The 25,519-nt window shown below is 44.0% G+C and overlaps 1 protein-coding gene across 1 annotated transcript; it reads left to right on the top strand.

Moving 5' to 3' along the window:
• The first annotated feature begins 1,387 nt into the window (after positions 1-1,387).
• LOC115186435 (uncharacterized protein K02A2.6-like) lies at positions 1,388-2,835 on the top strand. Its single transcript, XM_029746064.1, has 2 exons — positions 1,388-2,150; positions 2,823-2,835. The coding sequence occupies exons 1-2, from the start codon at positions 1,471-1,473 to the stop codon at positions 2,833-2,835; spliced, it is 693 nt and encodes a 230-aa protein (XP_029601924.1). The 5' UTR covers positions 1,388-1,470.
• Positions 2,836-25,519: the final 22,684 nt, after the last annotated feature.

Below are 25,519 nucleotides of genomic sequence, written 5' to 3'. Positions count from 1 at the left end.
TCAGCTATTATGCTGCAAGTATTCTCTTAGAATGGTGATCTATGTATTCCAGAATTACACTGTACGGTCCGTGTGAGGAACTCAACTTCTTGGTTTAAACTGAGCATTTTATTTTATTTATTTATTATGTCTTTATTGTTATTTTTTTCTGTTAATGTTTGTTTAAAATGTATGTATTGAGGGATGCAATGGGGGGGATGGGGTGAGAGAAGCGGGGAGAGGGAAACGGTGGGTGTGTGTGTACGTGTGTGCATACATACGGATATGTGTAAGCGAGTGCTGTTTTTTTTGCCTTGTCTTTGTTGTTGTATCTCTTAATATGGGTGAAAATTGTGAAACTCCAATAAAAAATACTGTTACAAAAATGGACCAAAAGATTAATGCTAAACAACGTTTGACATGTTTGAACAAACGTAAATAGATTATTTACTAGGTTTTTTTTAGCTTTTCGGCGTGACTTTACACTGCCCACCTCATTTTATGGGAGCCTACTGAACGCTAACTATTTGGACATAAATTATGAACTTTGTCAAAAGAAACCACATTTGTTCTGGACCTGGGATCCCTGGCAGCGCCTTCTGATGGAGATAATCAAAGGTAAGGGGATATTTAGAATGTTATTATCGATATTAGATGATGCTAATGCTAACTGTATAGCTTAGCTTAGCTTATAGCTTAGCTTGTTGTTGTTAGCATAGTACCCAGTTTATTGCAAAATTTGATTTACCAGTAAAGTTATTTTGAGATCTGGCCATTCGGTAGCAATTACGAGATGATAATATATTATTCTTTGAATGACAATATTATAATTTACCAATGTTTTCGAATAGTAATTCCGTGATTTGTAATGCTGGATTCACTGGGCGCATTCGAGCCGAAAAAAATTCTGAATTTCACCGCGACTGTAAATGCTGTTTTTGGATATAAATATGAACTTGATGGAACTAAAAATGCATGTATTGTATAACATAATGTCCTATGAGTGTCATCTGATGCAGATTGTCAAAGGTAAGTGCATAATTCTAGCTAGTTTTCTGTCTGTTGATGCCCTTCTTTGAATTGGCTAAACATTACACACAGCTATTGTCAATGTACTCTCCTAACATAACCTAACTTTATGCATTCTCCGTAAAGCCTCTGAAAATCGGACAGCGTGGTTAGATTTAGGAGATATATCTTTCAAATGGAGGAAAATAGTTGATTATTTGATTATTTGAAATGATTACTCTTGCAGTTTTGAATTCCCCGCCATGGTCACATGACAATGAATCCCAATACCGGGATAAGATCCTGCCTATCCTGCCTATCCTGTCCCAAGTGAAAAGATTCCTGATGCAGGGTTGGCCTCCTGTCATAGAGGATGATGGACTAAGAGCTTATGCAAAGCGCAAAACTGAGCTGAGTGTGCAGGATGGCTGCATACTCTGGGGGTCCAGAGTGGTTGTTCCACCCCCTGGCCGTGCACAAGTCATGGATGAGGTCCATGAGGCTCACCCGGGTGCCTCCCGGATGAAAAGTTTAGCCAGATCTTACATCTGGTGGTCTAACATGGATCAGGAGGTAGAAGACAAAGTTAAATCATGTTCTGAGTGCCAGATCAACCAGAAGATGGCGCCGCCCGCGCCACTACATCTGTGGGAGTGGCCTGACCACCCATGGTCCAGGCTGCATATAGATTTTGCAGGCCCTTTCATGGGTCACATGTTCCTTGTCATGGTGGACGCACACTCCAAGTGGCTGGAGGCGCACATCATGAGCAACATCACAGCGACCACAACCATCGAAAAGCTTTGGCAGGTGTTTTCAACCCATGGTCTGCCGGACTCTCTGGTGTCCGACAACGCAACAACGTTTACCTGTGATTTGTTCCAAGAATTCATGCGGAGAAACGGGATCCGCCATGTCCGCAGCGCCCCGTTTCACCCGGCCTCAAACGGCTTAGCGGAGCGGGCTGTGCAGACACTGAAAGAGGGGCTCAAAAGGATGACTGGGGGAACCATCACTACTAAGCTCTCTCGGTTCTTGTTCCAGTACCGCATCACGCCACAAACAACAACAGGACAGGCTCCAGCGGTGATGTTAATGGGCAGAAGGCCAAAAGCTCACCTGGATCTACTGCGTCCGAACATCAGAGCACGAGTGGAACGGAAGCAGGAGAAACAAAAAGAGAGACATGACCACCACGCAAGGGAGAGACAGTTAAAACCCAATGACATTGTCTACATCCGCAACTTCACAAGCAGCCAACGCTGGTTGCCAGGTATCATTCTGAGTCAGAGTGGTCCCGTCTCCTTTGTGGTCAAACTGACTGATGGTCGAGTCATGCGCAGACACCAGGACCATCTCCGCCTGCGCTATGACAAAGACAAGACCATGTTTTCAGACGGAACAGCTGTGGGTGGTAGTGTACAAGTTGAAATCCCACAGGAAACAGCATCTGAGGAACAGGGGCATTCAGTGATTCCAGCAGAGGGTGATGGACATTCTCTCACAAACACCCAACCCGCTCCTGTGCCCTCAGACCCAGCTCCACTGGGACACGCCTTACCTGTGTCTCGTAGCACACCAGGAGTACTGCGCAGATCACAGCGTAGTCACAAGCCTCCTGAAAGACTAACTCTGTAGTTGAGACTGAGAGACTCGTGGTGTTAGTGTTTGTTTGGAGCAGCAGACCTAGTTGAAAAGAAATAAGGACTGTCATTTTATTGTTGTTGTTTTGGCTACATTTACGGTAACATCAGCAGAAGTTCTACAGTGTGGTGTAGTAAAGAGAAGAAAACACTAATGTGGTTTACTTGTTAACCTTATGTTTTTCCTTACAGGGGGGGGATTTAAATTGAGGGGGGAGAAGTGTTATAGTGTGGACACTATATAAATAATTACATGGTTATTATTGGCATTAACCTTGACCTTTCCCCTTTGATGATGTCATCACCAAGAGTGAGTTCTGTGCAATGTGATTCTACCACCGGCTGAGTGGGCTATATAGTTCTGTTATATTTGTACCGTTTGTACCTGGCAATACACCTTTAGGTTTGGGTTGAAAGTAAAGGAAAGTAATATCGAAATGCGTGTGTGCATTCCTTGTCAAGTTACTACAGCACGTCTAGCTCGTTAGCACGTCTAGCTCGTTAGCACGTCTAGCTCGTCTAGCTCGTTAGCACGTCTAGCCCGTTAGCACGTCTAGCTCGTTAGCACGTAGGACGCACTGATTGGTGTCACCTCGTTAGTCAGTATGTGTTACACCTGTGCTGGCTTGTCCATCTCTTTAGTGGGAAGGTGTTTCACCTGAGCTGGTCCAGGTTCTATTTAAGAGTGTCTGGCCCAGTGCTCCAGTTGTACTGATACATGTGGAGAGTCAACACCTTTAGTTGCTCCACCTTTTTGGTTTGCTTCCTGTCTTTAAGTTTGGTGTGAGTTTTTCTTTTGTTTTCCTCTTCTTGGGCAGATTTAGTGGGTCTCATGGTGGGTGTCTTTTAGGTCCCAGTCATGTAGGTTAAAAGGGGTTCATCTTGGCTGTAAAAGACCTTTGTACTATTGTATCGTGGCTCTCAACGAATCATCTGTGGGTGATTTGTCGACCAGCCATCATTATCGTAGAGCACTCATTTGATTCATTTTGTATGTGTACGTTGTATTGCCCTGCTCCATTATTAAGTGATTAAAGATTTAGTTTAAGAATAACTCTGACTTGTGTGATAAGTTTGTCTCCTCAATTGATTTTAAAGAAATTAACCACCATATTTGGGGATGTGAATCTTGACTTGGTGACTGCTCCTGCCGACCTGGGTAAATGGTGCACGAGGGATCCCTCTAACTTGGGATCTCAGGGAGACCACACTGCGGGAACGGAGCAAATGGACCCACCTTTGTTCTGAGAGGCAGCCAGCCAAGTGGATACCACATCTCGAACGTAGTTTAAAAGAAAGAGGTGAGCGAAGCACTCAAAGTGGAGTTTATAGAAAAGCCTCGTAGGCTCTGAGTGTGTATTCCTGTGTGGAGGTGTAAACAGGGCCCAGTCAGGAGGCTCTGAGTGTGTATTCCTGTGTGGGGGGGGGGGGGCACCTTGGCGGTGTAAACAGGGCCGAGTCGGTGGAGGATGATCTGAGAGTCAGTCGACTCAGACACCTATCATTGGTCGGTTGCGGGCGACCTAGAGCCATCCTGACACTGAATTGATCACAGTGGGGATTGGTCTGTAGGGGTGAGGGGCCAGGGTGACTGTGGGTTCTGTGTGAAACACGGTACCTGGTTAAACTCTATTGGAAGAAGAACCTCATTCTGAAAAGTGTCTGTGTGACCCTCAGAAGTGGTGAATTCCAATTATTTTAAATGTGCTGCCAGGTATGCCCTGGGTTCGGTCATTTCGCGTTAAATATCTAGAATCTGTGTGAACGAGATGACAACTAGAATCTGTGTGAACTAGATGACAACTAGAATCTGTGTGAACTAGATGACAACTAGAATCTGTGTTTACTAGTTAAGACCATTTATGATATAGTACAAGATAATAAGATGCACCTGTAATTGTTTTAAACCTGTAATTATTTTAAACCTGGACCCCATTTCATATTTTCTGATATGAGAGTTGTGTGACTGTGGTATGAGAGTTGTGTGACTGTGGTATGAGAGTTGTGTGACTGTGGTATGAGAGTTGTGTGACTGAGTCATAATCTGATGTTTGGATAGTAACAGAGATCTATAGTTCCTCCTAGAGATCTATAGTTCCTCCTAGAGATCTATAGTTCCTCCTAGAGATCTATAGTTCCTCATAGAGATCTATAGTTCCTCCTAGAGATCTATAGTTCCTCATAGAGATAGATCTATCGTTCCTCCTAGAGATCTATAGTTCCTCCTAGAGATGTATAGTTCCTCATAGAGATCTATAGTTCCTCCTAGAGATCTATAGTTCCTCCTAGAGATCTATAGTTCCTCCTAGAGATCTATAGTTCCTCACAGAGATCTATAGTTCCTCACAGAGATCTATAGTTCCTCCTAGAGATCTATAGTTCCTCCTAGAGATCTATAGTTCCTCCTAGAGATCTATAGTTCCTCCTAGAGATCTATAGTTCCTCCTAGAGATCTATAGTTCCTCCTAGAGATCTATAGTTCCTCCTAGAGATCTATAGTTCCTCCTAGAGATCTATAGTTCCTCCTAGAGATCTATAGTTCCTCCTAGAGATCAATAGTTCCTCATAGAGATCTATAGTTCCTCCTAGAGATCTATAGTTCCTCCTAGAGATCTATAGTTCCTCCTAGAGATCTATAGCTCCTAGAGATCTATAGCTCCTAGAGATCTATAGTTCCTCCTAGAGATCTATAGTTCCTCCTAGAGATCTATAGTTCCTCATAGAGATAGATCTATAGTTCCTCATAGAGATAGATCTATCGTTCCTCCTAGAGATGTATAGTTCCTCATAGAGATCTATAGTTCCTCCTAGAGATCTATAGTTCCTCCTAGAGATCTATAGTTCCACCTAGAGATCTATAGTTCCTCCTAGAGGTCTATAGTTCCTCCTAGAGATCTATAGTTCCTCCTAGAGATCTATAGTTCCTCCTAGAGATCTATAGTTCCTCCTAGAGATCTATAGTTCCTCATATAGAAATATGCTTAATCAGATGATTGACATGTGGATAATAAGCTTTGATATAACGTTATCTTGGGGTTCCGTTCCTTCACTGCCCATCATAGAAGATCACGGGGTGGTATTGAGAGGGGGATGATATTTTAGAAAGCAGCGGAAGGTCTATAGTTCCTGGGAGGCTTGATTTTGCCGTGGTCTCTGGGAGGTTAGAGAACCGTTGAGGATCCCATGGTCATTGTCCGGGAAACAAAAGTTTATTTTTGGTTCTGCTGTGAGTAGGTTTGGAGAGCTGCTTCGTAGCTGTGGAGAGTCCTTGAAAAAGCAAATGGAATGGTTGTCGTGACTACCTGAGAATGTCTTATGTTTTATATGGATTCTGTGAATATATGAAAATATGATGAATTGTATGTGTGTATAATGATTAGTAGAGATTTGATGAAGTAATACTGGGAATATAATTAGATACAATTTAAACAACCCATATATAGACGAACGTAGGCTTTGAGTTGGTATCTTTAATGGATCATTTGATAAAGATGAGTTTTAAGCATTATTAAACTGTCTATAAAGTCTGGGCAGTTGTCTCAGAAACTGGAGTGAATCACAGGTAAACTAACAACATTGTAGACTTGATGCTAAATACAGATTTTTCAGCTTTAGTGTGTATATCGTATCCACTTAGTTATGTTAGGAAGTTCTCCATCTTTATGACCGGCCCTGGTAACTTCACCCCAACTTCTCTGATCCCCAGAACACAGTAACTTAACAACATAAGGGTTTTTCTGACATTTTTGGGAAATTAAGGGAGAATAAAAATACAGCCGTAGCAGAGCCCCAAGACCCATGGGGACGTCCTCGAGGGCCTGGATGTTCTCCCCATCAAAGGCCAGTGGGATTTCACTCTCATGGTGAAATGGATTTCTACCGATGTGCAGTAAAGGAGTGAAGAGCGGTGAAATCTGTGTCAACAAAAGTAAGAAAATATTAATATACATTTAACAAAGAACAGAACAAATGTTCAGCTGTAGTTGTATATAAGCATGTACACCTATGTTTATGAAGAAACAGATGATTGGTGCATAGACATACCTTGTCATGGACATAAAGGCCACTCGGGTCCTCATTGAAGAGGTCGGACAAGAGCAGAATCGCTGCTGTGGTCTCCAGTCCTAGTAAAGTAAAGCAATGATCTTACTACACTTGCTCATTTTATTACAAAATACATTAGAGAAAGGGAAGGAATAAGAGCTGTTGTTGGCTTTATGGAAACGATATACAATATATGGTAAAGAATATAGTTGAGGAAATAATCCAAACCTAGTTGTGCCTAGTTAGGACATAACGTTAGCTAGCTAGCTAACGGTACTGTACTGTAGCTCATACAACGCCGACGGTCAAACCCGGCTTTCTAATATTTACGTTCATTAACTATAGTAACGTTATGGAAGATATTCACAGAAAACCAGCATTGTCTTCGTTATTCATTATTAGTATGTTATATTATTATAATAAATGATTTCGAGACATATTCAGAGACAAACATCAACCCAACTTAACCTTTTTAACTGTTGTCGCATCCAAACTTGTCACCATCGTTTTCAGTTGTAATTGCGAAGTTCCCGGAAGAAGTCCAGCAACAACGGAGGTTCCTCGATGAACCCACCTTCTAACAAGTTCTTTGAAGAACCTTTTGGGGCTGTTTTTCATTGACCAAGAACCCTACGGTTCTTAGGGGATCTGAGAACAACTCCAGTTGAACCCTTCATTTTTAGAGTGTAGTCGGCTCTATTTACTCTCAGATTCAAACATGATGATTAGCATCAACGATCCAGTCAGCTGCTGCTGCTCCAATACAGTATGAGGTGAGACGGTGAACTGATGTTGAACTGGGCAGTCAGCTGCTGCTGCTCCAATACAGTATGAGGTGAGACGGTGAGAGACAGTGAACTGATGTTGAACTGGGCAGTCAGCTGCTGCTGCTCCTATACAGTATGAGGTGAGACGGTGAACTGATGTTGAACCGGGCAGTCAGCTGCTGCTGCTCCAATACAGTATGAGGTGAGACGGTGAACTGATGTTGAACTGGGCAGTCAGCTGCTGCTGCTCCAATACAGTATGAGGTGAGACGGTGAACTGATGTTGAACTGGGCAGTCAGCAGCTGCTGCTCCAATACAGTATGAGGTGAGACGGTGAACTGATGTTGAACTGGACAGTCAGCTGCTGCTGCTCCAATACAGTATGAGGTGAGACGGTGAACTGATGTTGAACTGGGCAGTCAGCTGCTGCTGCTCCAATACAGTATGAGATGAGACGGTGAACTGATGTTGAACTGGGCAGTCAGCTGCTGCTGCTCCAATACAGTATGAGATGAGACGGTGAACTGATGTTGAACCGGGCAGTCAGCTGCTGCTGCTCCAATACAGTATGAGGTGAGACGGTGAACTGATGTTGAACCGGGCAGTCAGCTGCTGCTGCTCCAATACAGTATGAGGTGAGACGGTGAACTGATGTTGAACTGGGCAGTCAGCTGCTGCTGCTCCAATACAGTATGAGGTGAGACGGTGAACTGATTGTTGAATCATAATGATTAAGTTAATTAAAATGAATTTGTGAAACTGTTAAAAAAATTGTATATTCAATATTTTAAGCTATTGTTATCATATAGAAACATCATGGAATATTGTACATCATATTAGCATCAACATACATTATTGTTTCATTCAATTTCACATAATAAGGATATTTAATATTTTCAAGTTCAGAAGTCAGAACCCATCACCTGCTATGTAAAAGAGACAGAAGAATGCACAATGGTCAATGCTATCCGGGATCCTTGGGACATCCCTACCCTAAACCCTAACCTTAACCCCTAACCTTAACCATTTAAAAGTGTCAACTTCAATGGGCTAGGGACGTCCCAAGGATGTATCTCTACCTGAAAATACATGATCTAAGTGATTGATAGTTGGTATTCAGCAGTCATAAAGCCTTATTTACTTTAATTAACTACTAAAATAGTGATTTTGTCAGACAGCATAAACAGCAGCTCTACACTTTATTGACTGACTGATCCATTCATCCTTCCATCCCTCCTCAGCCTTCCTCTCCTCTGAAGACCCAGTGAGGGTGGAGCTCAGTCAGAGAGCTGTTGAGGGACTGGTTAGGAAGAACACTTCTACAGCCAGAGAGGTGAGAGGTCACACATGATTTAGATGGTAAATATTTATGTCCCCTTAGCGGTTCATCATGTCAGCAAAAGGGAATATGTTCCATCATCTATGTTTATTTACATTAGTGCTGTCACGTCCTGGCCAGTATATAAGGTTAATTGTTTTGTAGTTTGGTCAGGGCGTGACAGAGGGTATTTGTTTTATGTGGTTCAGGGTGGTGTGTTTGATTAAGGGTGTTTGATTTAGTATTTCCGGGGTTTTGGTTTATAGTCTGTTTATGTATTTCTATGTCTAGTCTGGTGAGTGTGTTTCTATGTTGGTTAATTGGGAATGGGACTCTCAGTTGAAGGCAGGTGTTGTCTATCTGCCTTTGATTGAGAGTCTCATATATAAGGGTGTGTTTGTGTTTGTGGGTGATTGTTCTGTGTTCAGCCCTAGGCTTTACCAGACTGTTTGTTGTTCGTTCGCGGTCACGTTCGTGTTTTGTTGTTTTGGAGTGTTATTTTGAAAGTTAATAAATCTAAAAATGAGCATACACGTACCTGCTGCATTTTGGTCCTCATTCACCAACGACAACCGTGACAGAATCACCCACCACTCAAGGACCAAGCAGCAGAGGAAGGAGCAGACGGCGTTCGAGTTGGACTGGCGGGAGAAGTGGACTTGGGAAGAAGTTCTGGACGGGGCCGGACCTTGGCATCAGGCTGGGGATTATCGCCGCCCGCAGTGGGAAATAGAAGCAGCCAAGGCAGAGAGGCGTTGGTACGAGGCCAGAGTGGACGCGCTGAAGGAGATGCACGAGAGGCACCCCCAAGAAAATGTTTTGGGGGGGCACACGGGTAGTTTGGCTAGGCGAAGGAAGAGCCGGAAGCCAGCTACCCGTGGTTATATGGAGGAGCGTATGAGGTGGGGAGCGCCATGTTTCGCTGAGAAGCGCAATATCTCACCCATACGCACGCACAGTCCGGTGCGAGTTATTCCAGCCCCTCGCAGGTGCCGTGCTAGAGCGGGCATCCAGCCTGGTAGGAGGATGCCTGCGCAGCGCATCTGGTCGCCGGTACGCCTCCGAGGACCAGGCTACCCAACTCCCGCTACGCTACGCACGGCTACCATCAAGCCCCTGCACAGCCCAGTCTGCCCTGTACGAGCACTCCGCTCGTGCAGGGCTATTAGTTCCATCGAGCCAAGGCGGGTTGTGCAGGAGGTAAGATCTAGACCGGCTGTGCGCCTCCATAGCCCTGGGTTTCCAGCTCCTGTCTCTCGTGCGGACCCGGAAGTGCGTCCACCCAGTCCGACTCGTCCTGTTCCCGCTCCCCGCACTAAACGGCAAGTGCGTAAACCCAGCCTCGCCAGTCAACAGTCGTCGGAGCTGCCCGCCAGTCAACAGTCGTCGGAGCTGCCCGCCAGTCAACAGTCGTCGGAGCTGCCCGCCAGTCAACAGTCGTCGGAGCTGCCCGCCAGTCAACAGTCGTCGGAGCTGCCCGCCAGTCAACAGTCGTCGGAGCTGCCCGCCCGTCAACAGTCGTCGGAGCTGCCCGCCAGTCAACAGTCGTCGGAGCTGCCCGCCAGTCAACAGTCGTCGGAGCTGCCCGCCAGTCAACAGTCGTCGGAGCTGCCCGCCAGTCAACAGTCGTCGGAGCTGCCCGCCAGTCAACAGTCGTCGGAGCTGCCCGCCAGTCAACAGTCGTCGGAGCTGCCCGCCAGTCAACAGTCGTCGGAGCTGCCCGCCAGTCAACAGTCGTCGGAGCTGCCCGCCAGTCAACAGTCGTCGGAGCTGCCCGCCAGTCAACAGTCGCCGGAGCTGCCAGACTGCGCTGAACTGCCGGAGCTGCCAGACTGCGCTGAACTGCCGGAGCTGCCAGACTGCGCTGACCTGCCGGAGTGGCCAGACTGCGCTGACCTGCCGGAGTGGCCAGACTGCCCTGACCTGCCGGAGTGGCCAGACTGCGCCGAACTGCCGGAGTGGCCAGACTGCGCCGAACTGCCGGAGTGGCCAGACTGCGCCGACCTGCCGGAGTGGCCAGACTGCGCCGACCTGCCGGAGTGGCCAGACTGCCCCGACCTGCCGGAGTGGCCAGACTGCCCCGACCTGCCGGAGTGGCCAGACTGCCCCGACCTGCCGGAGTGGCCAGACTGCCCCGACCTGCCGGAGTGGCCAGACTGCCCCGACCTGCCGGAGTGGCCAGACTGCCCCGACCTGCCGGAGTGGCCAGACTGCCCCGACCTGCCGGAGTGGCCAGACTGCCCCGACCTGCCGGAGTGGCCAGACTGCCCCGACCTGCCGGAGTGGCCAGACTGCCCCGACCTGCCGGAGTGGCCAGACTGCCCCGACCTGCCGGAGTGGCCAGACTGCCCCGACCTGCCGGAGTGGCCAGACTGCCCCGACCTGCCGGAGTGGCCAGACTGCCCCGACCTGCCGGAGTGGCCAGACTGCCCCGACCTGCCGGAGTGGCCAGACTGCCCCGACCTGCCGGAGTGGCCAGACTGCCCCGACCTGCCGGAGTGGCCAGACTGCCCCGACCTGCCGGAGTGGCCAGACTGCCCCGACCTGCCGGAGTGGCCAGACTGCCCCGACCTGCCGGAGTGGCCAGACTGCCCCGACCTGCCGGAGTGGCCAGACTGCCCCGACCTGCCGGAGTGGCCAGACTGCCCCGACCTGCCGGAGTGGCCAGACTGCCCCGACCTGCCGGAGTGGCCAGACTGCCCCGACCTGCCGGAGTGGCCAGACTGCCCCGACCTGCCGGAGTGGCCAGACTGCCCCGACCTGCCGGAGTGGCCAGACTGCCCCGACCTGCCGGAGTGGCCAGACTGCCCCGACCTGCCGGAGTGGCCAGACTGCCCCGAGCTGACAGACTGCCCCGAGCTGACAGACTGCCCAGACTGCCCCGAGCCGCCAGACTGCCCCGAACCGCCAGACTGCCCAGACTGCCTGGAACGGCCAGAACCTGAGCCGCCTCCAATATAGGTGGGTTGGGGAGGGGGGGTGTAGCACAGTGCCGTCGTTGACGGCAGCCACCCTCCCTTCTCTCCCTTTAGAAAGGGGGAATTTTTCTTTTGGGTATTGTTTGGGAGTATTTTTTTTTTTTAAGGTGCTTCTGGGGTAGCACCTTTAAGGGGGGGGTACTGTCACGTCCTGGCCAGTATATAAGGTTAATTGTTTTGTAGTTTGGTCAGGGCGTGACAGAGGGTATTTGTTTTATGTGGTTCAGGGTGGTGTGTTTGATTAAGGGTGTTTGATTTAGTATTTCCGGGGTTTTGGTTTATAGTCTGTTTATGTATTTCTATGTCTAGTCTGGTGAGTGTGTTTCTATGTTGGTTAATTGGGAATGGGACTCTCAGTTGAAGGCAGGTGTTGTCTATCTGCCTTTGATTGAGAGTCTCATATATAAGGGTGTGTTTGTGTTTGTGATTTGTGGGTGATTGTTCTGTGTTCAGCCCTAGGCTTTACCAGACTGTTTGTTGTTCGTTCGCTTTCGTGTTTTGTTGTTTTGGAGTGTTATTTTGAAAGTTAATAAATCTAAAAATGAGCATACACGTACCTGCTGCATTTTGGTCCTCATTCACCAACGACAACCGTGACAAGTGCAAATTGTCCTCTGATATTGGAGTAATTTCTCACCCCTTCTGGCTGTATGAAAGTTAATTTCCCCTCAGGCACACACATTTGTTCTTTGTTATTACCCGAGCCACTGCCTGTTCAGCCTGCTATCATCCAGAAGGCGAGGTCAGGACAGGTGCATCAAAGCTGAGACCGAAAGACAGAAAAACAGCTTCTATCTCAAGGCCATCAGACTGTTAAACAGGCATCATGAAATTATTGGCCCTTTAATAATGTTTACATATCATTTCTCATCTCATATGTATAAACTGCATCTCAGTCTATGCTGCTCTGACATTGTTTATCCATATATTTATATATTCCTAATTCCATTCCTTACCTTAGATTTGTGTGTATTAGGTATTTGTTGTGAAATTGTTAGATAGTAATTGTTAGATATTGCTGCACTGTGGGAACTAGAAGGACAAGCATTTCGCTACACCTGCAATAACATCTGAACACCTGTATGTGACCAACAACATTTGATTTCTGAAGGTAATTTGTGTCAAATGTATTTTTCCCCACTCATTCACCCCATCTCTTTACATTGCTTATGCATAATCAGTGGCCTGACTGCGTCCAGACTATGTCAAAGGCCCAACCTGGTAGATCTGAACCTAATGCAGCTTGGAGTGATCAGATGACAGAAGTCACATTTAGGTGCCAGGTGTAACTGAGGCCATAGATGCTCCATATCCATTACTTTGAGTGTTTTATATAATATGACTAAATGTGTTTCTGTGTTGCAGGGACAGTCAATAAATGGAACAGCAAGGCCACAGAACATGACATAAGCAGAGCTGTGGGAGACCACCTCAAGCCCCTGGTAGAGCCGGGGGTGGTGTTTACCACTCCACCACGCCTTCAGCAGGCTGGAAAAGTGGGATTGATACTGGCTTTCATACTAAGAGGGACCAGGAGTCTGTTGATTGGTCAGTCATTGGGTTAATTTGTTGAAATCAAATCAAGCTTTATTTATACAGCACCTTTCAGACATGGATGCAACACAATGGTTTCACAAAAAAAATGAAAATAAACAAATATTTAGTACACAACAGAAGATTAACAACTGAAAGACTAATGAACATTCTAAGGAAATGCCATTGATTAAAATATTAATTGGATGCAATATCCAACCCAAAATATAACTTGTTTTTTAGGAGGGTCTCTGAAAGACACTATGGGGGTGTCCACTGGAAGTTGACTAGTAACAACAACTGGGACCTAAAAGACACCCACCATGAGACCCACTAAATCTGCCCAAGAAGAGGAAAACAAAAGAAAAACCCACACCAAACTTAAAGACAGGAAGCAAACCAAAAAGGTGGAGCAACTAAAGGTGTTGACTCTCCACATGTATCAAGACAACTGGAGCACTGGGCCAGACACTCTTAAATAGAACCTGGACCAGCTCAGGTGAAACACCTTCCCACTAACGAGATGGACAAGCCAGCACAGGTGTAAAACATACTGACTAACGAGGTGACACCAATCAGTGCGTCCTACGTGCTAACGAGCTAGACGTGCTAACGAGCTAGACGGGCTAACGGGCTAGACGCGCTAACGAGCTAGACGGGCTAACGAGCTAGACGTGCTAACGAGCTAGAGGTGCTAACGAGCTAGACGTGCTAACGGGCTAGACGCGCTAACGAGCTAGACGCGCTAACGAGCTAGACCTGCTAACGAGCTAGACGAGCTAGACGCGCTAACGAGCTAGACGTGCTAAAGTCCAACCTCAAAACATAAATGGAAAAACCAAAGCCTGTAACACCTTAAGACAACAAATATATCCTATATTTTTGTTGGAAAAGTTTGCTCACCACCAACAGAAAACAACTTCCATTTCACATTATAATCAACTACAATGATTCACCTTCACCAATATAAACATGGTGTCTACTGGATGTCAACAATTAAAAACAAGAAAAAAAACACGTATTTCTAAATAATAATATACAATAGGATTATTTGTTTCTCCTTTTTCTTTCTATAGAATCCTAAATCCCACTAGCTTCTAGAACACTCGTCTTCCTAAAACTCACTAGATTCTAGAACTCTCCTCTTTCTAAATCCCACTAGCTTGTAGAACTCTCCTCTTCCTAAAACTCACAAGCTTCTAGAACTCTCGTCCCCTTGGAACGAGCCCAAACAAAACTCATCTCCAATACGGAAAAACATGCAGTCAAAATAAATTGTAATGCACTGACAAAACACAAAACTATTTAACTGCCCACCCTTGAGACAATCAGAAACCAAGTTGTCCTTACCACGGACATGTCTGATTTCAAGAGGAAACTCCTGCAATATCCGTAGTAACTTTCCACCTCACTGCAGAGCTTCTCTCCCTTTTCAGGGTTCACTAGATAGGCATGTTGTTGGATCGGGGCCCAGTCCCCAATGTCATGCTCTAGTACATTTGGGTTGGCACATCTGAGAATGAACCCTGATATTTTAAAAGCAGGGCAACAATGTTAATATAATTGTACCAAAAATTGTCAGTTGGTTGCATGAATAAATATCATCAATAAATCGATTACTAAATCTGACCATGAAATGTAAATATGAAATATTTGGTTGCATAGTCATATTTTCAACGTCTTTTCAATGACATGTTGCTAGGTGGGATATCCCCAATGTCAAAACACAGTTTTAACGTGTCCAAATCAATAACCAATATGCAGAAACAGTTTGGGATATATTGAAAACCTAAACATAAAATGTGCTATATACACAAACATCTGCCACAATAATCATATTACTTATTACTTAAACAAGCACCTTATAAACTGCACAAGCACCAAAAATGCTGTTGTTTTGACAAGTAGCAATAAATCACTGATATCGATTAGGGGGGAAATCAGGTTGTACGTGATGTTGAAACTAACAACTAAACAAAAACACATGGAAATGGGAGATATCTTTTACCTCACTGATTAGAGGACAACCTGCAGAAGACAGTCAGCTACATTTTGGAGTGATGCATTTAAATTTAGGGGTCGCTAAACAAAGGAACACTTATTTGTCATCACTCATCGATATCATGCTAAAATAATTTGTGTGACAGAAGGGAGATGAGGTTGCTCGTCCTGTTAAACTAACAGCTCAAAAACACACGGAATCTGGGAATAATGTGTACATCACTGGTTAGAGGACAATTTGTAGAAAACAGCTAGCAACATTTTGAGGTGTTGCATTTTGATTGAAGTGGGTCACCAACGTGGTAAGTGTAACAGCTCTTTTTGTGTTAGTCACTTTTTGTTAAATCATAAAAATAGTAACTCATCCATTTCAGAGCCTGGATTTTCCCCCTGAGGCTAGTATCCATATCATGTTGCAATCAACTGATGAGGGGGGGCTTTAGAACTTTTAGGCTTCTACATTGTGACACTATTAAAATACTCCTACTACAATGTGTTAACATTCTACATTGAGTCATTAATTACTTGATATCATGAAACAACTCCTTCGTGTATTTTCTAATATTTGATCAGAGATCTTTTATCAGATTATCTCTAGTCACAGCTACGAGGTTTTTCTCCTGTGTGTGTTCTCTGGTGTTGTACCAGAATGTCTGACCGAGTAAAACTCTACCCACATTGACCACAGCTATAAGATTTCTCTCCTGTGTGTGATATCAGGCTGTGTGAATGAGTAAAACTCTTCCCACATTCATCACAGCTATATGGTTTCTCTCCTGTGTGTGTTCTCTGGTGTGCTATTAGGCTCCTTGACCAAGTAAAACTCTTCCCACATTGAGTACAGCTATAGGATTTCTCTCCTGTGTGTGTTCTCTGGTGAAGAGTCAGATAGCCTGAAGTAGAAAAATTCTTCCCACATTCATCACAGCTATAAGGTTTCTCTCCTGTGTGTGTTCTCTGGTGTGATATCAGGTTGCTTAGCTGAGTAAAACTCTTCCCACATTGATCACAGCTATAAGGTTTCTCTCCTGTGTGTGTTCTCTGGTGTGATATCAGGCTGTGTGAATGAGTAAAACTCTTCCCACATTCATCACAGGTATAAGATTTCTCTCCTGTGTGTGTTCTCTGGTGTGATATCAGGCTACTTTGCTGAGTAAAACTCTTCCCACATTGATCACAGCTATAAGGTTTCTCTCCTGTGTGTGTTCTCTGGTGTACTGTCAGTGCTGATGAATAAGAGAAACTCTTCCCACATTCATCACAGCTATATGGTTTCTCTCCTGTGTGTGTTCTCTGGTGTGAAATCAGGTTGCTTTGCTGAGTAAAACTCTTCCCACAATGATCACAGCTATAAGGTTTCTCTCCTGTGTGTGTTCTCTGGTGTGATATCAAGCTGTGTGAATGACTAAAACTCTTCCCACATTCATCACAGCTATAGGGTTTCTCTCCTGTGTGTATTCTCTGGTGTGACATCAGGTTGCTTAGCTGAGTAAAACTCTTCCCACATTGAGAACAGCAATAAGATTTCTCTCCTGTGTGGATTCTCTGATGAATTTTAATGCCTGCTGAGGAGGTGAATCTCTTCCCACAGTCAGAGCAGCAGAGAGTTCTCTTCCCTGTGGATCTCTGCGGGTGTTTCTTGAGGTGTTCTAATGTGGAGAGACTCTTCTCTGCCCTGTCAGCATCATGAGGTTGTTGAGGTTCCCCAGAGGACCCACGGTAGTCCTGTCTCTCTCCTGTGTGAACAACAAAGTCAGAGAGATGGTTAACCTCTCTAGGGTATGTGGGACGAAATCGTCCCACCTACGTAACAGCCAGTGTAATCCTGTGGCGCGTTATTCAATTACCTTAGAAATGCTATTACTTCAATTTCTCAAACATATGACTATTTTACACCATTTTAAAAGACAAGACTCTCGTTAATCTAACCACACTGTCCGATTTCAAAAAGGCTTTACAACGAAAGCAAAACATTAGATTATGTCAGCAGAGTACCCAGCCAGAAATAATCAGACACCCATCTTTCAAGCTAGCATATAATGTCACAAAAACCCAGAAGACAGCTAAATGCAGCACTAACCTTTGATGATCTTCATCAGATGACAACCCTAGCACATTATGTTATACAATACATGCATGTTTTGTTCAATCAAGTTCATATTTATATCAAAAACCAGCTTTTTACATTAGCATATAACGTTCAGAACTAGCATACCCCCGCAAACTTCCGGTGAATTTACTAAAAATGTACTAAATTACTCACGATAAACGTTCACAAAAAGCATAACAATTTATTTTAAGAATTATAGATACAGAACTCCTCTATGCACTCGATATGTCCGATTTTAAAATAGCTTTTCGGTGAAAGCACATTTTGCAATATTCTAAGTAGATAGCCCGGCATCACAGGGCTAGCTATTTAGACACCCAGCAAGTTTAGCCTTCACCAAACTCCGATTTACTATTAGAAAAGTTTGATTACCTTTGGTGTTCTTCGTCAGAATGCACTCCCAGGACTTCTACTTCAATAACAAATGTTGGTTTGGTCCCAAATAATCCATAGTTATATCCAAACAGCAACGTTTTGTTCGTGCGTTCAAGACACTATCCGAAAGGGTAAAGAAGGGTGACGAGCACGACGCATTTCGTGACAAAAAAAATCTAAATATTCTGTTCATTACCGTACTTCGAAGCATGTCAACCGCTGTTTAAAATCAATTTTTATGCCATTTTTCTCGTAAAAAAGCAATAATATTCTGACCAGGAATCTGCGTTTAGGTAAAAAGACGACAGAAAATAAAGCACGGGGTTGACTCGGGCACGCGCCTAAGCCCATTGTCCTCTGATCGGCCACTTGCCAAAAGCGCTAATGGGTTTCAGCCAGGGGCTGCCTCGATATAATTCAGCTTTTTCCCGGGCTCTGACAGCCTATGGGAGCCGTAGGAAGTCTCACGTTACAGCAAAGATCCTCAGTCTTCAATAAACAGAGACAAGAAGAACAAGATCTTGTCAGAGAGAGCACTTCCTGTAAGGAATCTTCTCAGGTTTTTGCCTGCCATATGAGTTCTGTTATACTCACAGACACCATTCAAACAGTTTTAGAAACTTTAGGGTGTTTTCTATCCAAAGCCAATAATTATATGCATATTCTAGTTACTGGGCAGGAGTAGTAACCAGATTAAATCGGGTACGTTTTTTATCCGGCCGTGTCAATACTGCCCCCTACCCACAACAGGTTAACCTTTTAGTGTGTTTATACTTTACTGTATTTATATTTCACTTTTCAACAGAATTTTATTTATTTTTTTATTTTTTTTAATCACTGGAGGAAGTCATTAACAATTCATACATTTCTTTTTCACCTTTATTTAACCAGGTAGGCCAGTCGAGAACAAGTTCTCATTTACAACTGCGACCTGGCCAAGATAAAGCAAAGCAGTGCGACAAAAAAACAACAGAGTTACACGTGGGAAAAACAAATGTACAGTCAATAACACAATAGAAAAATCTATATACAGTGTGTGCAAATGGAGTACGGAGGAAAGGCAATAAATAGGCCATAGTAGCGAAGTAATTACAATTTAGAAAATTAACACTGGAGTGATAGATGTGCAGATGATGTGCAAGTAGAAATACTGGTGTGCAAAAGAGCAAAAAAAGTAAATAAAAACATGGGGATCAGGTAGGCAGTTGGATGGGCTATTTACAGATGTGCTGTGCACAGCAATCGGTAAGCTGCTCAGATAGCTGATGCTTAAAGTTAGTGAGGGAGATAAGTCTCCAACTTCAGTGATTTTTGCAATTCGTTCGAGTGATTGGCAGCAGAGAACTGGAAGGAAATGCGGCCAAAGTAGGTTTTGGCTTTGGGGGTTACCAGTGAGATATACCTCCTGGAGCACGTGCTATGGGTGGGTGTTGCTATGGTGACCAGTGAGTGAAGGCGGCCTAGCAAAGACTTATAGATGACCTGGAGCCAGTGGGTTTGGCGACTAATATGTAGCGAGGGCCAGCCGACGAGAGCATACAGGTCCCAGTGGTGGGTGCTACATGGGGCTTTGGTGACAAAACGGATGTCACTGTGATAGACTGCATCCAGTTTGCTGAGTAAAGTGTTGGAGGCTATTTTGAAAATGACATCACCGAAGTCAAGGATCGGTAGGATAGTCAGTTTTACGAGGGTATGTTTGGCAGCGTGAGTGAAGGTAGCTTTGTTGCGAAATAGGAAGCCGATTCTAGATTTAATTTTGGATTGGAGATGCTTAATATGAGTCTGGAAGGAGAGTTTACAGTCTAACCAGATACCTAGGTATTTGTAGTTGTCCACATATTCTAAGTCAGAATCGTCCAGAGTAGTGATGCTAGTCGGGCGGGCGGGTGGGGGCAGCGATCGGTTGAAGAGCATACATTTAGTTTTACTAGTGTTTAAGAGCAGTTGGAGGCCACGGAAGGAGAGTTGTATGGCAATGAAGCTCGTTTGGAGGTTTGTTAACAGTGTCCAAAGAAGGGCCAGATGTATACAGAATGGTGTCGTCTGCGTAGAGGTGGATCAAGGAATCACCCGCAGCAAGAGCGACATCGTTGATGTATACAGAGAAAAGAGTCGGTCCGAGAATTGAACCCTGTGGTACCCCCATAGAGACTGCCAGAGGTCCGGACAACAGGCCCTCCGATTTGACACACTGATCTCTGAGAAGTAGTTGGTGAACCAGGCGAGTCAGTCATTTGAGAAACCAAGGCTGTTGAGTCTGCCGATAAGAATATGGTGATTGACAGAGTCGAAAGCCTTGGCCAGGTCGATGAAGACGGCTGCACAGTACTGTCTTTTATCGATGGCGGTTATGATATCATTTAGTACCTTGAGCGTGGCTGAGGTGCACCCGTGACCAGGTCGAAAACCGGATCAGCGGAGAAGGTACGGTGATCTGGTCAGTGATCTGTTTATTAACTTTTTGGTGACAGGGGGCAGTATTCGGAAATTCAGATGAATAACGTGCCCAAATTAAACTGCCTGCTACTCGGGCCCAGAAGATAGGATATGCATATTATTAGTAGATTTGAATAGAAAACACTCTGACGTTTCTAAACTGTTTGAATGATGTCTGTGAGTATAACAGAACTCATATGGCTGGCAAAAACCTGAGAAAAAATCCAACCAGGAAGTGGTTTGTATTTTTTAAGACTGGGCCTATTTGATATACAGTGACTTAGGGTTAATTTTGCACTTCCTAAGGCTTCCACTAGATGTCAACAGTCTTTAGAACGTTGTTTCAGGCTTTTGCAGTGAACAGAGAATGAACAAGAGCTCCTGGAGTGATATGACTGAGAGAATGACATGGCCTCAGTTGTGCGCTTTCACGTGAGAGGTAGCTGTGTTCCATTACATTTTTGAAGACATTTTGAATCGTCCGGTTGGAATATTATTGAAGATTTATTTTAAAAAGGCCTTAAAGATTGATGCTATACATGGTTTGACATGTTTCTACGAACGTAAATATAACTTTTTTTGACTTTTCGTCGTGAAATTTTCGGCGCGCTTCCTACATTTGGAGTAGCTTACTGAACGCGTTAACAAAAAGGACTTAAATGATGGACTTTATCAAACAAAACAACATTTATTGTGGACCTGGGATTCCTGGGAGTACATTCTGATGAAGATCATCAAAGGTAAGTGAATATTTATAATGCTATTTATGATTTTAGATGACTCCAAAATGGCGGGTATCTGTACTGCCTGATGTTTTTTGAGCGCTGTACTCAGATTATTGCAAAGTGTGCTTCCCGTGAAGCTTTTTTGAAATCTGTCACAGCGGTTGCATTAAGGAGATGTTTATCTATAATTCTTTGAATAACAGTTTAATATTTTATCAACGCTTATGATGAGTATTTCTATAAATTGATGTGCTCATTCACCGGAAGTTTTCGGAGGAAAAGCATTTCTGAACATTATGCTAGCGTCCCACATAGCCCATACCAGTTAACTTGGCTTTCGAAGACTTTAGAAAGGCAGGGCAGGATGGATATAGGTCTGTAACAATTTGGGTCTAGAGTGTCGCCCCCTTTGAAGAGGGGGATGACCGCGGAAGCGTTCCAATCTTTAGGAATCTCGGAAGATACGAAAGAGAGGTTGACCAGACTAGTAATAGGGGTTGCCACAATGGCGGCGGATAATTTGAGAAAGAGAGGGTCCAGATTGTCTAGCCCAGCTGATTTGTACGGGTCCAGGTTTTGCAACACTTTCAGAACATCAGCTATCTGGATTTGGATGAAGGAGAAGCTGGGGAGGCTCGGGCAAGTAGCTGCGGTGGGTGGGGAGCTGTTGGCCGGGGTTGGGGTAGCCAGGAGGAAAGCATGGCCAGCCGTAGAGAAATGCTTATTGAAATTCTCGATTATTGGTGAGTTATCGGTGTTGACAGTGTTTCCTAGCCTCAGTGCAGTGGGCAGCTGGGATGAGGTGCTCTTATTCTCCATGGACTTTACAGTGTCCCAAAACATTTGGGAGTTAGAGCTATGCAAATGTAAAGTTCTGTTTGAAAAATCTAGCTTTTGCTATCCTAACTGACTGTGTGTATTGGTTCCAGACTTCTCTGAAAAGTTGCATATCGCGGGGACTATTCGATGTTAGTGCAGTACGCCACAGGATGTTTTTGAGCTGGTCGGGGGCAGTCAGGTCTGGAGTGAACCAAGGTCTATATCTGTTTTTAGTTCTACATTTTTTGAAAGGGGCATGCTTATATAAGGTGGTGAGGAAATTACTTTTAAACAACAACCAGGCATCCCAGTTTAGGTCACCTAACAGAACGAACTCTGAAGATAGATGGGGGGAAATCAATTCACATATGGTGTCCAGGGCATAGCTGGGAGCTGAGGGGGGGGGGGGGGGGGGTCTGTAACAGGCGGCAACAGTGAGAGACTTATTTCTGGAGAGATTCATTTTTAAAATTAGAAGCTCGAACTGTTTGGGCTTAGACCTGGAAAGTATGATAGAACTTTAATCTCTGCAGTAGATTGCTCCTCCTGATTCAGACACATCAAGGACATCAAGGTTGGCGGAGTGTGCTGAAGCAGTGAGTCAAACAAACTTAGGTAGGAGGCTTCTGATGTTAACATGCATGAATCTAAGGCTTTTACGGTTACAGAAGTCAACAAATGAGAGCGCCTGGGGACACACAGGGCCTGGGATAACCTCTACATCACCAGAGGAGTAGGATGAGGGTACGGCTAAAGGCTTTCAGAACTGGTCGGCTCCCTCCGGTCAGGTTATGCTGACGACTGGCTCCCTCCAGTCAGGTTATGTTGACGACTGGCTCCCTCCGGTCAGGTTATGTTGACGACTGGCTCCCTCCGGTCAGGTTATGCTGACGACTGGCTCCCTCCGGTCATGTTGATGACTGGCTCCCTCTAGTCATTTGAGTGTCTTAATTATTTAATCAAACAGCGTGCTTAAAGCATCAGACAAGTTCAGTACATATAGTTGATTTTATTAAAAAACATGGGGCGATTGGTAGAAAGAACAGATGACTCTTGGTTGACCAAGATGTATTTTAGTTGGGGACAGCACTAGAACATGATTTTGGGGCTCCCGAGTGGCGCAGCGGTCTAAGACACTGCATCTCAGTGCTTGAGGCGTCACTAAAGACACCCTGGTTCAAATCCAGGCTGTATCACATTGGGAGTCCCATAGGGCGGCGCACAATTGGCCCAGCATCGTCCGGGGTAGGCAGTCATTGTAAATAAACTGACTTGCCTAGTTAAATAAAGGGTACATTTACATAAATAAAAAAATAGTGTTTTATGACAAACCATTTTTTCCAAATCCGTCAAGGCACCAACTTTGAAAAGGGTTTAAAACAAAGGTTTCAAACCAATTCATGAAAGCAATATACTATATATATATATATATTAGAATATATAATATTTATATCATATACTATATAGCCTCAATCTGTTTAAAACAATAATTTTGACCTCATGGATGAATTCTAGAATATACTATATAGTCTAGAAACCTGGTTAAACTATCATTATGACATCTTGGATGAATTCTAGAATATACTATATATCCTAGTAACCTGGTTAAACTATCATTATGACATCATGGATGAATTCTAGAATATACTATATATCCTAGTAACCTGGTTAAACTATCATTATGACATCATGGATGAATTCTAGAATATACTATATAGCCTAGAAACCTGGTTAAACTATCATTATGACATCATGGATGAATTCTAGAATATACTATATATCCTAGTAACCTGGTTAAACTATCATTATGACATCATGGATGAATTCTAGAATATACTATATAGCCTAGAAACCTGGTTAAACAATCATTATGACATCATGGATGAATTCTAGAATATACTATTTATCCTAGAAACCTGGTTAAACTATCATTATGACATCATGGATGAATTCTAGAATATACTATATAGCCTAGTAACCTGGTTAAACTATCATTATGACATCATGGAAGAATTCTAGAATCTACTATATAGCCTAGTAACCTGGTTAAACTATCATTATGACATCATGGATCAATTCTAGAATATACTATTTATCCTAGAAACCTGGTTAAACTATCATTATGACATCATGGATGAATTCTAGAATATACTATTTATCCTAGAAACCTGGTTAAACTATCATTATGACATCATGGATGAATTCTAGAATATACTATATAGCCTAGAAACCTGGTTAAACCATCATTATGACATCATGGATGAATTCTAGAATATACTATATAGCCTAGAAACCTGGTTAAACTATCATTATGACATCATGGATGAATTCTAGAATATACTATATATCCTAGAAACCTGGTTAAACAATCATTATGACATCATGGATGAATTCTAGAATATACTATATCCTAGAAACCTGGTTAAACTATCATTATGACATCATGGATGGCCAGTCTTTGTATTTATAGTGTAGTCCATTCAGGGGGTAGTCCTGAGCTGAACTCAAATCCTGGGTCCAGCGACTGTCAAGCCAACACCTTATAACGGTTACACCAAGATGTCTGAACTTCTTGAAGAGGTCGCTAGGTGTTGGGTTACGGTTGCTACAATAGCTTTCTCTATGAATTTGAGAGTGGTTACACTTCTCCTTCCCCCATCCCTCAGCTGTTTACCAAACCAAGTCTCTGGGCAGCCATTTTGTTGCTGTTTAAAAAACCCACACAACCCAGCAATCTGCAGTTCAAACAATAACAAATCTGTCATTCCACCACTGTTTTGGTAATAAGATGATTATGGGGTTGGAGAAATGTAACTACAGACAAACAGACCTACGGATGCAAGGACTGATCATCCATGATATCAACATTATAGTTTTAACCATGTTGAGGCTATACAGTGTTGATTTACATTGTTTCTAGACATTGGAGTAAAAAAAGCTTATTTGTGGTTCTGATGGGGTACAACAGTTGAACTAAGCTCATGAGGCATGTGTTATATTCTTCAAGAATCAATGGCTATAAATAAATAATTAAAAAGTCACAATATGGATGTAGCTATTGCATATTTCCGCTTTAACACCACACATCAGTTCAACAACTGCAGAGTTTGTGCCTCTGTATTTAAGACAGTACTTACTAGTGTTAATCAGGGCCCGTTCATCGTTAGAACCATTGGATGCCTTAACATGCCTTTGGGAAACCGGGCCCAGATATCCAGATTCTTCCTCTTCTTCCTTCTTCGATGTGACAGTCATCTCCCCCTCCTCCTCTTTCACTCCAAAAACTGCATCCTCCTCTTCCTCCTCTTCTTTCACTGTAACATCCTCCTTCACTCTGAACGCGTCTTCTTCTTCTTTCACTGTAACATCTTTCTCTTCTTCTTTCACTGTAACAGCCTCACCCTCTACTTGTTTTTGTATTGAAACAGCCTCCTCTTTGACGAGAGCTTCTTTCTCTGTCCAGCAGACCTCTTCTTTAGCAGGAGGAGAGTAGCTCAGTGAACTCATGGTCGGAGATGTTAGCTAGCTAGGCTAATGCTAACTTAACCAGCCCGCTAGCTGAATAATAACAACAACACCGTAAATATGAAATTAAATCGGATAACTAACTAGACGACATAAGTGGGTTTAAAACACAGTGGCTAATATACACTAAAGCATCTAAAGAGCTTTATTGTTCGGCTATTTTGTCTAGCAAGCTACCGTGGTGTCCGACTAACTGTTGCTGCTGTTGAAAGAAGAGTTCCGTCCACTAGATTATACGTCACACCAACAGCATC

The sequence above is a fragment of the Salmo trutta genome, unplaced genomic scaffold, assembly GCF_901001165.1.
Source record: "Salmo trutta unplaced genomic scaffold, fSalTru1.1, whole genome shotgun sequence".
Classification (NCBI taxonomy): Eukaryota; Metazoa; Chordata; class Actinopteri; order Salmoniformes; family Salmonidae; genus Salmo; species Salmo trutta.
The sequence above is the reverse complement of the archived record's forward strand: the minus strand, read 5'-3'. Positions and strand labels throughout refer to the sequence as shown.